The 12,868-nt window shown below is 32.7% G+C and overlaps 2 protein-coding genes across 3 annotated transcripts; one reads left to right on the forward strand and one right to left on the reverse strand.

The window, feature by feature from the left end:
• The first annotated feature begins 1,288 nt into the window (after window positions 1–1,288).
• On the forward strand, window positions 1,289–2,486 carry LOC145036810 (uncharacterized). Its single transcript, XM_078985295.1, has one exon. The coding sequence runs from the start codon at window positions 1,343–1,345 to the stop codon at window positions 2,183–2,185; it is 843 nt and encodes a 280-aa protein (XP_078841421.1). The 5' UTR covers window positions 1,289–1,342; the 3' UTR covers window positions 2,186–2,486.
• A 5,232-nt stretch (window positions 2,487–7,718) lies between these two features.
• Window positions 7,719–12,610, reverse strand: AO (L-aspartate oxidase). Of its 2 annotated transcripts, none has more exons than XM_078985296.1 (8): window positions 12,260–12,610; window positions 11,967–12,086; window positions 11,491–11,842; window positions 11,146–11,388; window positions 10,908–11,045; window positions 10,699–10,760; window positions 9,688–10,118; window positions 7,719–8,542 (listed from the first exon to the last, which is right to left on the reverse strand). In XM_078985296.1, exons 2-8 carry the CDS (start codon window positions 12,080–12,082, stop codon window positions 7,962–7,964), a joined length of 1,923 nt encoding a protein of 640 aa, XP_078841422.1. In that variant the 5' UTR covers window positions 12,083–12,086; window positions 12,260–12,610; the 3' UTR covers window positions 7,719–7,961. The 2 variants fall into 2 exon arrangements, with proteins under 2 accessions (XP_078841422.1, XP_078841423.1); XM_078985297.1 differs by having other exon boundaries at window positions 12,510–12,594.
• Window positions 12,611–12,868: the final 258 nt, after the last annotated feature.

Here is a 12,868-nt window from a genome sequence, read left to right on the forward strand (position 1 = left end):
GTTCACCCACCATCGCTACTTGTCATTTCCATTGGAAAGCGCCACTTTTTCAGACAATTAAACCATTGAGAAGCCTTTACAGCTTCACTAAAAAACTAATTTTACCGAGAACCACTTCCATCACCTCATTTAGTAACCATCTACCCAACACCATCACCGCCATCTTTACCTTTGCCACCTATATACACAAAACTGCCAGCCACTACCATAAAGCAACACCACCGCCAGTTGAAACCATCACCACAATCATGAAACATAAAAAGAAAAGAATGAAGAAGAAAAGAAAATGGTTTATAACTTGTGACTACGTTTTGTGTTGTCTGCAAAGGGGAAAACATATAAATAGTATTAGGGTACAAGGAAACTGATTTATTAGAACAAAAAATTAGGAGGGAATGGAAAATCAGAACTAAATTTCTAGAAGGAATGTTAAATGGTACGGTTCCCACATGATTTATTGGTGTCATTTCTATTTTTATAACCGTGTTTAATTGTTCAGTTTTGAATTGCACCAACAAATGTTTTTACTGTGGTTATAGGAAAACCGCACCAACAAATGCTTTAAATTATGTGGTTCTTTGGGTTATTGATGCGAAAATGTTTTAATGGTGCGATTTTGGGCTATCATCGCACCAAAAATAACTCGTCACACAATTAACTACATTTTTTACTAATGTTCAGAGAAATGATTGAAAGGCTAATACCATATAATGATTTAATATCATTGGAAGGTATGGTAATATAAGATTACATAACAAAGCAAAAGAAAAGATATATAACAACAATTCCTATAAATTGAGATCTACACAATCTTAGAAGATTGGTATGATATATCGCTAATAATTACTTTATTACAAAAGACAGCATATTGCCATGTACAATACTAAATAATCGCATTTACATAATATACCATTGGAAACTTGTATTTAGATGATTGGTATTACGTACGTACATTTAGAGGGCACCATAGATTTTTAAAAAAAAAATAAACAAACGTGATTCTTTAATGTTTTAATGAGATACGTTCCTCAGCATCAACAATTTTATTTAATCTCATCCAATTATTAATCTCACAGAATGATATTGAATTAAAAACAAACCTTGTAAAGCAAACATGAGACATACCAAAGAGAATAGTATATATTCCTTGATCAGTAATAAACATAATACCCAGTAATTAGTCAACTGTTACATTGGAGTGCACATGTAGGCTTCACATGGCATATTGGCATTTGTTTTCTTTGATTGATTCAATCCCTCTTCACTTTGTATATATACCAGCTTTGAACCCACTACTTCCACATCACAAAACTTTAGAGTCAATTGAGAGAAACATAAAACAATGGCTTCTACCTTTTCTTCAACCGAAAATAATATTCATCACTTCCGGTCGATGAGCTTGCCTGCCCTAGCACATCCAAGCACTATTCAAGCTGAAGAGGAGATATCTGAATTCAGAAAATGGGAGGCATCAACGTCATCTGTTCCTACTGCAGATACAATCTGTGGTGCACTAGTGAGGCTCCAAGGTTTATATGAATGTGTCGACACTCTTCTCAGTTTGCCTTTGACCCAACAAGCTCTTACTCATAGCCAATATACGAAATTGGTTAATGAGTTGTTGGATAAATCCATCAGTCTTATGGATATATGTGAATCTACAAGAGATTTGGTGTCACAAGTTAAAGAAAATGCTAGAGACGTTCAGTCTGCTGTGAGAAGGAAAAAAGGAGATGTAAGCATCGCAACATCTTTCATGAAGAACCTGAAGAAAGACACCAAAAAGGCTATTTCATCTTTGAAGACAATTGATGAAAAGATTGGAGGCATGCCTCCTATAGATCTTGATCATCATGTTCTATCAGTTATCAAAGTAGTGAGGGATATTGGTGTCGTGAGGTCATCTGTTTATAGGTCGCTTTTGTTGTTCTTGTCTGGATCTGTTGCGAAGTCAAAGTCGACAAGGTGGTCGATAGTTTCAAAAATGATTCACAAAGGAACGGCTGAGGAAAAAAGTCAGGTTCAAATTTTCAATGGGGATCTAGAGAGCCTTTTTGAAGAAATGGAGAATGGTTTGGAGTGTATGTTTAGGAGTTTGATCAAAACAAGAGCCTCTCTCCTAAATATTCTTCCCCCTAAACATTCTCTCAACTTGGGCAGTAGTGTGACCATGGATCAAGCTTAAGAGCACGATCCCAAAATTCAATCATGGGTCTACAAGGTTTGTGAGTCGCATATAAGAAATGTTTATGGGCAATTCCGGCAGCAAAATTAAGCATGATCGATATGGAATTAAACTTCTTGTTTTGAATACATGTCCATGTACTCCTTTTCTTGTACTACTTGTTTTTGTTATTGTAATAAATTCAATGTCTGTTTTCCAAAGTAACGTCATTTTGTAATGTACACAAGAGTGTATGTTTGAAGAAGCTTGAAGATTGAATAATTCGATTCGTCAAAAGAATAGAACATTTTACTTATTGCCATGTCTTTTCATGTTATACTCAATGATTCTCAGGTTTCAACAAGTCTAAATGAATAATTATCACATACGACATATCAGTCATGAAATTTCTACTCAGTTAACCATTCTTACACCAGTTATTGTAACAATTTTTTAATATACGAGTTTGTATTTTTCAACATGGCAAAAAGGGGGAGGTACCAATGGTACCTCCAAGATACCATTCCTTCAACAAGTGGATCAAGTGGGCTTAAGCATCTGTTTCTCTTCAGTGGGTTGGTAGAACCGCTTGCTTTCTCTCTCTCTCTAGCTTTGTCTTGGGGTGTGATAAAAAACGGAAACCGAATACCTAAACCACCGAACCAAATAATGTTTGGTTTATTTTGTTCTAGTTATTTGGTTATTCAGTTAATTCCGTTTGGTTAACTGAATAAAAATATCTTACTTAGTTTGGTTTCTTTAAATTTTCATTATTTTGGTTAAACCAAAAAAACATGAACTCTCTCTCTCTCTCTCTCTCTCTCTCTCTCTCTCTATATATATATATATATATATATATATATATATATATATATATATATATATATAAAACTTTTATTTTTAAATTGATAGATTAGTTGCTAAAATATTCATAATTGGATTATTTAATTATTAACCATTATAAATTTATGATTGTTATATTTTGTATTAAACACAACTAATTAGCAAAATGTCAATTAACCTTCGGTCATTTCTTTTCTCTTTTTATATGATTAAAGTTATATTAACCAGCCTCTACAACTTGTATGACTACATCGATACTTCAAGACAACATATCGTGAAAGGCCAAAAATAATATGTTATATATTAATGTATTTTTTTCATTTGGTAAAAGTTTAACAAATTTTTTTTCTATTAGTTTAATATTTATTTTTACATGTGAAACTTTATTTGGTTTAATCAGTAAACCGAACCAAATAAACCGTAATCGAATTAACCAAAACCGATTAAACTGAACCTTATTTTGCTTTGGTTATGGTTAGGATTAAGATATAAAAACCGAAAAAACCAAACAGATTAAATTGAAAAAACTGACCGAATAACACCCCTAGCTTTCTCTCTCTATTCTTCTATGCATTAGTTAGTTGTACATCATGCTTTAAAACTTGTATCAAATTATGTTTGTATGCTTTTAATTAATTTATGAGTTTGTTTTGTATGTTTTTAATTTTTTTTTGTTACTTAATTTTGAATGATTTTAATTAGAGTTAATGTCATTCTAGTCAAACTAGTTTTCATGTTCTGTTTTAAATGGTCCCTTATGTCAACTAGTTTTCATTAACCGTTTTTAATTGTTTAAAAAGAACATTCACTTGCAATTACCGGTTTACTTTATGATGTGGTTTTTAAACTAAAATCCACATCATGGGTCAGCTTGAAGAATACGTGTCTCTAATAATAGAACCCTAAATACCACAGACTCCACATCTCCAACACTCCCTTTTCTAATTCAGTTACAATACTTCTCAGAAGTATGAGTTTATTTGTGTGACTTTGATGATCTATTTTTGAAATACATTCACCTTTAATCGATTGATCTGGGACTTTTGGAAGAAGGAGCTTCTTAGTCGCTTCTCGTACAATCTTGATGACAAACATCTTTCAGTTTTCATACTCTTGATTCATAGTATCAGGTGCATTGCAAGATTGCTTTTCCTTGTCTACTTATTGTTCTAATTAATACCCGATTAAACTACTAGATCAGAATTAGACACCATATGCGGTTGAATCCATCGCCACATGTTCATTTGATTGCCATTAATGGAACCTTGTTCTTTCCTTTAACATTAGAAAATCCACCTGATTTCCATTCTTCTTGTCTTGATGACAATCAAGCTATCTTATCATCCATCTAAAGGTTTAGACTTTCATCTTCTTATTGCCATCGACGCTAAACATGATATTAGCCAGATTTGCATCATCAAGACCAGAGCTTGATTCAGGAATGTGCTCTGATCTTGTTTTACCGTAGAACTCAACAGAAAATCATCATCCTCTTTAATAGCTTTTCTATTCTTCTTGATTTTACTACCAACCTTAGAAACCTTGTTAGTAACTTTAACTATGTTTTCTAATCGTACACTTTCTTTACCAACACAAAATCTTCTAAGTTCACCGAAAGCTTATACACATACTTGGAACCTCCATCTTCGATCAGGTAGTTATCATTCAGGCTAGGCAAAATTATGGATTCTGTGAAAGGTAAACTTAGAAAAGCAGTGAGTATCCATTCCAAATCCACCCCCTGATTTCTTCTCCACAAAAGATCCATGAAACAAGTCATCGATATTAATAATGAAATACCCCTATATGTGATTATACCCATAGATTTAAAGGACTTATTATTGTAAGAACTAAGGACCAATGTGTAACATCCTAAAATTTAGAGCCAAAAATTTCATTTTTATCTAAGTAGTTATAAAACCAATAGTCTAAAAACATCCATGGTGTCATCTCATGTCAAAACCAATATGTCAATAATCAAAACATGTCATAATATAACAACATGAGAGTATAACTCCCAAAGATCTCATGTGCGGAAATCATGGTGTAATGCGCTGCAATCATGTCGGCTCCTTTCCTTTCAAAGAATAAGTACCTGAAACCAAAACTGAAAACCGTAAGCGCAAAACTTAGTGAGTTCCCCCATCATACCATATAATCACATATTGTTAGGCATATTTGGGTACCCGACCTACCCTCTGGTATATTTCAACCGGTTACGAGGTCTATTTAACCCCTACCACTACCACATAATAACATAGCATAAACATACTGTCAGACATATCTGGGTGCCCGATCTACCCTTTGGTGTATTCTAACAGGTTACGGGGTCTATTTCACCCCTACCATTACCATATAATAACATAGCAATAAGCACATAAATCATAATAGAGAGTGACACACTAGACAATTATCACAAAGACAATCATATTTACTATTAACAACTACTAGTGGATCAGCTTTAGTGCCTTCGACCCACTCAAAGAGGAAGGTAACTCACCTTGAATACTGGAAAGTAGCTAAAAATCCTCGGCTCCAAATATCAACCCAACTCAAGCTCCTAAACATTAAAAAAAATTACCCTTTCATACTCGTAACCCCTTAAGCTCGTTTATTAAACGAGCTCGAGCTCAAGCCTATGTCATTAAGCTTGATTAGGCTCGCGAGCCTAAACGAGCCTTTATATAATATAATTTAATATTATTTATATATATTAAAATAAAAACATACTAGGGGAATTATGGATTTAGGATATTAATAAACGAGCTTCTTAACGAGCTCGAGCCGAGCTTAAGCTTATTTAGATACATCAGATAAAAACGAGTCGAGTCCGAGCCCGAGCCGAGCTTGTATAATTCTTTACGAGCTCGAGCCGAACTCAATACAAAGAAGCTCGAATCGAACCGAGCTCTAGCTCGGGCCTTATATAACTTAAACGAGCCGGAGCCAAGCCTGGCCAGACTCGGGCTCGAGCTGGGCTCGGCTCATTTGCACCCCTAATGTTGTTGTCTATAAGCACATGAACCATTTATAAACGAGGGACTATTTTGTTAATTTTATAAAACATCAGGTCTAGTTCTATAAATTTGCTTACGCATGAACATTTTTTTTATATTTGTAGAAATGAAGGGACCAATTCTAAAAATTCCCTATGATATAAATATTACTAATTCTAGTTGTCAGACTCATGTATTACATGGATTAATTTTAAAAAAAACAATACTCATGTATTACATGGATTAATTTTTAAAAAATTAATATAAAGATCAAAATATTTGAGAACTTTGAATTTATAAGAAAGTAAACAAAAATTATTGAATTAGTATAATAGAAAATTTTTTATCTTTTAAATTTAAACAAATACTAATTTAAATAAATAAAAGAAACTAATAAGCTTTAATTTTGAGAATTTTGAAATTAAAAGATAAGACAATTAATGAAATTAATATCAATTTATTATTATATTTATTGCAAGTATTATATTAAAATATTATGTGGAATTTAATAAAATAGAAAAACTCATAAAACAACATATGAAAAAAAAACTAATTCAAAATAATCATAAAATGACATTTTGTAAATTGAATGAGAGTGTGACAAGTGATAAAAAACACATTCATCTATTAAAGAATATATTACATTTATTGCGAGTATTATATTAAAATATTATATGTAATTTAATAAAATAGAAAACTCATCAAATATAATATGTGGAAAAAAAATTAATTCAAAATAACTACGAAATGACATTTAGTAATTGAATGAGAATATGATAAAAAATAAATAAATAAATAAATAAATTTTTTTCATTTATTAGAGAATATTAAAACATATATATACAAACTAAAAATAAAACATTTTACCGAACGAAAAAATACCGCAAAACATTGTTCTAGAATTATCTTACAAACCATACATGCCAAAGGTACCAAATAAATCTACTACTTAAAAGGCCTTTAAATATTATGTCAACCAATCTCACAATTGCCCTCCTATAAAATCAATCTCCAAATTAGCCTTTAAAAGTAAAATAAAAGGAGTTTTTGATTAATACAGGGTTATTGAAAAAAATATATTTAGTATAGTTAAAAAAATATTTAACAAATTAATATTATTTTTTATTTTTCTTATATTTTTCAGTTTTTCTTATTACTTTTTTTTTCTTTTTTTTTAATATATATTTTTTATTTACCAAACTAGAACCATACCCGTATTTTTTTTCCCTGTCTTCATTTCCACCCAAAATCAAAATCGTCTTCATTTCCACCCAAAATCAAAATCTAAACATCGTCTTTGTTTTCACATAAGTTGAAAATCTCAAAATCTAAAAACCTTAAATCGAACATCGAATTCACTATCTTCATCCCTCCACCCAGTATAAAAAATAAAAAAAATAAATAAATAAATAAATAAAAACCCTAAATCAAAGTAGAAGATAAACCTTAAAATCCTAAACTAAAACAAAAATAAAATAAAATAAAAAATGTTTCTTCACATATAGTAAGATATGCACAATTGTTTTTGGATATACCATTGCACGGCTTTAATTCCCTCCGAAGTGAAGATATAGACACACAAATACACAATCGATGGGGTTAGTAAATATTTTTTTCAATAATCCAATTTTAATCAAAAACTCAAAATAAAAGTCGTTTATGGCACCTCTACACTCTACTCATACGTTCACAAAACCACCAAATGACCAAAGAAGTGAAAGAACCAAAGTTTCAGCCAATCACTTCAAGCCCAAACTCTTAACAAGGGCCCAAATTCAACTATAGCATTTAAGTGTGATAGATTCATTGCTTGATCCAAACTTGAAATAAACATACAGACGAAAAAACACAAAAATAATCATTCAACGCAATCTTGCTACAACATTACATTTAATCTCTCTTTATTTTGAATTTCCTGTGGTTTATCACATAATAAATGGTTCTCAGCTACTTGTGTGCTAACAAATCTGTTGCTTATGAAGTTGCCTTGAACTCCAAGTTGTATTCATTGAACAAGGAAATATTATGGTAGGCAACCTTGATTCTTCATCAACATGTGGGAAATCAATGGTGTAGTGGAGCCCACGACTTTCATGTCTAGTCAACGCACTACTCACCACAAGTTTTGCACAACAAAACAAGTTCCTCATTTCACAAGCCTCTAACCCAACCATGGTTGGCTCCCACCCTTGTTGAAACAAGTAAGCTTCCCATTCAAGTTCAAGTTCCCCAATCCTCCGCTCCGCAGTCTTTAGCCATGTGGTGGACCTCACGATCCCAACGTACGCCCACATGATGGATTGTAGTTCGTTTCTTACTTGTTTTGTTCTTTTGAGGATCTTGGTGAGAATGGTGGACCCTAGTTGCATGGGAACAACGGGTGGGTCCCACCATTGGGAAACGGTTTGATGATCGGTGTATGATTCTTTCATGTGTTGTATTGATGGGTTTACGGCTCTTTGGGCAAATACGAGTGCTTCTAGTAATGAGTTGCTAGCGAGACGATTTGCTCCGTGTAATCCTGTGCATGCAACCTCACCTATGCAATCATGTTGAAAAAGATTAGACCTTTTTTTTTACGATTTGAAATACATATAGTATATATTTAACGATATAGCTTTACTTGATTAAAGTTTATCTTTATAAATTAGGGTTAATATCATGAAAAACCTTATATTTTGTGTTTTTTCCGGATTAAACCTCAACTTTATTTATTTTATTTTTTTTCTGAAATAGACCTTGTATTTATTATTATTTTTTTTTTCCGAAAAAACCCTCAACTTTGTCCTTTTTTTCTTGAAAAAAACCATCAATCTTCTAGTAATTTCTGAAAAAACCCTCAAACTTTTTTTTTTCTGGATTAATCTAAAAAACACCTTATATTTTGTGTTTTTTCCGGATTAAACCTTAAATTTATTTTATGCCTGAAAAAGACCTTTTATTTTTTTCATTTTTTCCAGAAAACCCTCAACTTTGTATGTTTTTCCGAAAAAAAAAAACTTGAATAAACTAAATGCTTACAAATAAACCCTCAACTTTTTTAGTATTTCTCGAAAAAAACCCCTCACATTTTACAATTTTTTTTGCAAAAACTGACTAAAAGGGCTAAATCGGAAAAAATGAAAATATACAAGGTCTTTTTCAGGCAACAAAATAAATTTAAGGTTTAATCCGAAAAAAAAACACAAAATATAAGGTCTTTTTTTCGATAAACCCCATAAAATAAATTTAAGGTTTCATCTGAAAAAAAAAAAAACACAAAATATAAGGTTTCTTTTTTTAGTTTAACCCTTTTTTTTCGGAAAAAAACCGTCACATTTGCAACTATTGCTGGAAAACAAAAGTGACTAAAAGGGCCAGATCGAAAAAAATGAAAAAATGCAATGTCTTTTTCAGGAAAAAAGTAAAATTGAGGTGTAATCCGTAAAAAAAACAAAATATAAGATCTGTTATAAGATCAACCCTATAAATTAACATTTATTTTCTCTATATGTGTTGATTTAATTTCAATTAGTTCTCTAATTATAAATAGTAAACACGTTAAATGACCCATTCCATTCCAGCGAACCAAACATGGGAATAGCACGCAACGATCAATTCCATTACCTTGTTCATTCCATTCCATCATATATTAATCTACAAAACTAATCTTATAAAAGTTTATTGCAAATAAAAAACCCTTACCTGCCACATAAAGGCCAAGAACATTGGTTTCTCCTTGAAGACCAGCTTTAACCCCACCACACATGTAATGAGCAGCAGGAACAACTGGAATAGGGTGGCGAGTTATATCAAGCCCATATTTGAGGCACTCAGCAGCTATGTTAGGAAAATGGGAAAGAATTTGGTCTCTAGATCTATGACTGATGTCTAGAAGGACATATTTGTCATTTCGCTTTTTAAGTTGATCGTCTATGCTTCTAGCTACGACATCTCTTGGTGCGAGCTCGGCTCTTTCATCGTACATTGGCATGAATCTTTCCATGTCAAGATTATATAAAATTCCACCATCGCCCCTCACGGCTTCCGTGATCAAGAAAGAGTTGTCCCGTGATTTAGTTGGTGGGATCGGGAGGCCTTCATCCGCTAGTGCAGTTGGATGAAACTGCACAAATCTTTAAATAAAAAAAAAAAAATGTGTAAGTGTTTAGTAGAATGTTATTTTCAAGTCCCCATTTGTTACGGGGTACATAACAGAACAGGACAATCTTATACTATGTTTGACATGCATTGGACTGCGATTAGGATCCCAACGAAAAATTGCAATTTAAAGGTTCAACTTTTTGTCCCACCCAAAATTAACATTTTGCCATACCCAAAAATTGCAATTTTTTTTGTGCCACCCAATATTTACAATTTTTGATCCACTAAAAGAACAACAATTTGTTTTATCCAAAAATGGTAAGTTTTTTGTCCCACCCAAAAACTGCAAATTTTTGTCCCACACAAAAATTGCAATTTTTTCCTACCCAAAAACTTACACTCAAAAATAGCAATATTTTGTGCTATCTAAAATTGCAACTTTTTATGCGGACCAAAAAACTGCAAAAGAATATTTTTATTAAAAAAAAGCAATTTTGTCCCACCAAAAACAGTAATTATTTTGTCCCACTAAAAAATTGCAATTTTCGATCCTACCTGTCATGTCCCATCATGTTTAAAAATACACAACCTAAAAAATACGAGATTTCTTACTCCATGTTTGAAATTACAGCTTGAGCTCGATGCGCCATTGCTATTCCATCACCAGTAGCTACCTGTAAAATTAACCAAAAGATGAATCATGTAACATCACAATTGACATGTCACTCATTTATTTACATGAATCTTTGACATTTAAAAAATTAATAACTATTTGAAAAAAAAATAACCAAAATAACAACTATTAAATGAGATAAACATACGGGTGGATTTGTAGTAGATGGATAAATATGCCCTGCACCTCCAGAAGCAAGCAAAGTCACCTTTGAAATAAACCGAACCACTTTTTGTGTTTCCGTATTTATCGTATCAACACCATGGCAAATCATGTCTAATCCATCCTACAAATGGGAAATGACACAAATGCCCCCATGAAATAGCAACATACTTTCCTCATTTTACAAATATAGACCATGTAGTACAATTTATCACGAATCAAACCTGAGAAGTCAACAAGTCAATTGCAAAATGATGTTTGAAAACCGAAATATTTGGATCATTTTCAATCGCTTTAAGAAGCGCCCTTTCGATTTCTCTTCCTGTCATATCAGCTGCATGAACTATTCTATGATGTGAATGTCCACCTTCTCTTGCTAAATGCAAATTTCCATCTTCTCCATGATCAAAAGATGCCCCCATTGCTATCAACTCCCTAATTCTCTCAGGTCCTTCTGTACACACCACCTACACATTTTTTATAGCTTTTATAAAAACGATTGATGAGATGTAAAAACTGATTTTCCTTTTGGATTCATTTAACGATTTGAAAAAGATAACGCCACTTACTCTGACAGTTTCTTCATCGCATAAATAAGCTCCTGCTACAATTGTATCTTGCATGTGACTTTCTACAGAGTCTGAAGGACATAACACAGCACTAACACCACCTTGTGCATAATTTGTATTGCTTTCATGAGGTTCTGCTTTTGTAATTACAGCAACACTTCCATGTTTTGCAACTTCAAGAGCATATCGAAGACCAGCTACCCCACTACCAATAACTGCAAAATCAAAATACTTTGTGGATTCGTTCTTCATGCATGATGTCACAACTGTTTGAAAGAGTCTTTGAGTTTCAGGAATTTGATGATGATGATGAGATTTCTTGATTTTTAAGTTGTTAGACAACCCATCTGACCTATAAACATATAACAAAAACACGTAATTGAAATGTATGTAGCTGAATCATTGTGGTTTTGTGACAGATAGGAGATAAATTTCAACGAAATTAACTTGAAATTTGTTGATAAGTTGAAATGTACCATGGAAACTTGTTAGAGCATCTCTGCGACACCAATGGAGAGAAAGAAGTCTGTCGCCAGCAGCGTGTTTCCCGGAATTGTAGATGGGCACTTCCCGAAGCTATACTCGTTGCCATTTTTCTGATACAATTACAGCAACCATTAAACAGGAATCAGGATGATGTATATCAACAATGCATGCAGGCTTTTTCATGAAGATCGAGACATCAAATCGGATTTAGAACAATTCCAAACACAGATCAAGAAGAAAGATGAACAAGGATCGAAGATCCTAAAGAGTAAAGACAACATACATGATAGCAGAGGCGACAACTAGAGCTTGACTACTTTGATGATAACAATTGTGCAGTTAATGGGGTAGGAATATGAAATTTTGCAACTTGAAGAAGATTTATGCAGCAGCCTCTTTCTATTTGGTTTCAACAAACATGAAACAACTAGGCGCCTTTCGTTATTTGGGGATTAGGGTTTTTGGAAATTTCGAGGCAATTGCACAGCAAGAATTCGTATGGAAGATTGCGAATGGAAATGATGAAAACTTACTACAAGGAATCGAGAATTTGAACCCCAGAGAATGAAGCTGGTGTAGTGGGAAGCAGAGGATGGGGGTAATATTGGAAAACAAAACTAAAAATAAAAGAATAAAAATTGACTTTTCGTCATCACATATATTCAAAGGCAAAGTTGTGTTTTGTATCCACAAGATATATAATTGGCACGTAGCCCGAAGTAGTTTTGACGCAACAACTTTGTGACCATAAATGGATACACAAAGAACCTTCACTCGGGTAACACCTTTTTGTTGGATCCAAAAATGAACCCACAACTCAATATTTTGTATACCACAAAGGCACAAACATTCAACACTCAAAACTAAACTTTAAGAATTTATCTATTTTCGA

Source organism: Lactuca saligna, chromosome 3 (genome assembly GCF_052625555.1).
Source record: "Lactuca saligna cultivar CGN05327 chromosome 3, ASM5262555v1, whole genome shotgun sequence".
Lineage (NCBI taxonomy): Eukaryota > Viridiplantae > Streptophyta > Magnoliopsida > Asterales > Asteraceae > Lactuca > Lactuca saligna.

What these genes read in the sequence shown, in the direction of transcription:
- AO (XM_078985296.1), bottom strand. Translation starts at nt 12,082, where the DNA reads ATGGCAACGAGTATAGCTTCGGGAAGTGCCCATCTACAATTCCGGGAA. An exon ending in TGCTCTAACAAGTTTCCATG is followed by an intron (nt 11,843 to 11,966) that starts GTACATTTCAAC and finishes ATATGTTTATAG; the next exon opens with GTCAGATGGGTTGTCTAACA. An exon ending in TTGACTTGTTGACTTCTCAG is followed by an intron (nt 11,046 to 11,145) that starts GTTTGATTCGTG and finishes TCCCATTTGTAG; the next exon opens with GATGGATTAGACATGATTTG.
- LOC145036810 (XM_078985295.1), top strand. Translation starts at nt 1,343, where the DNA reads ATGGCTTCTACCTTTTCTTCAACCGAAAATAATATTCATCACTTCCGG.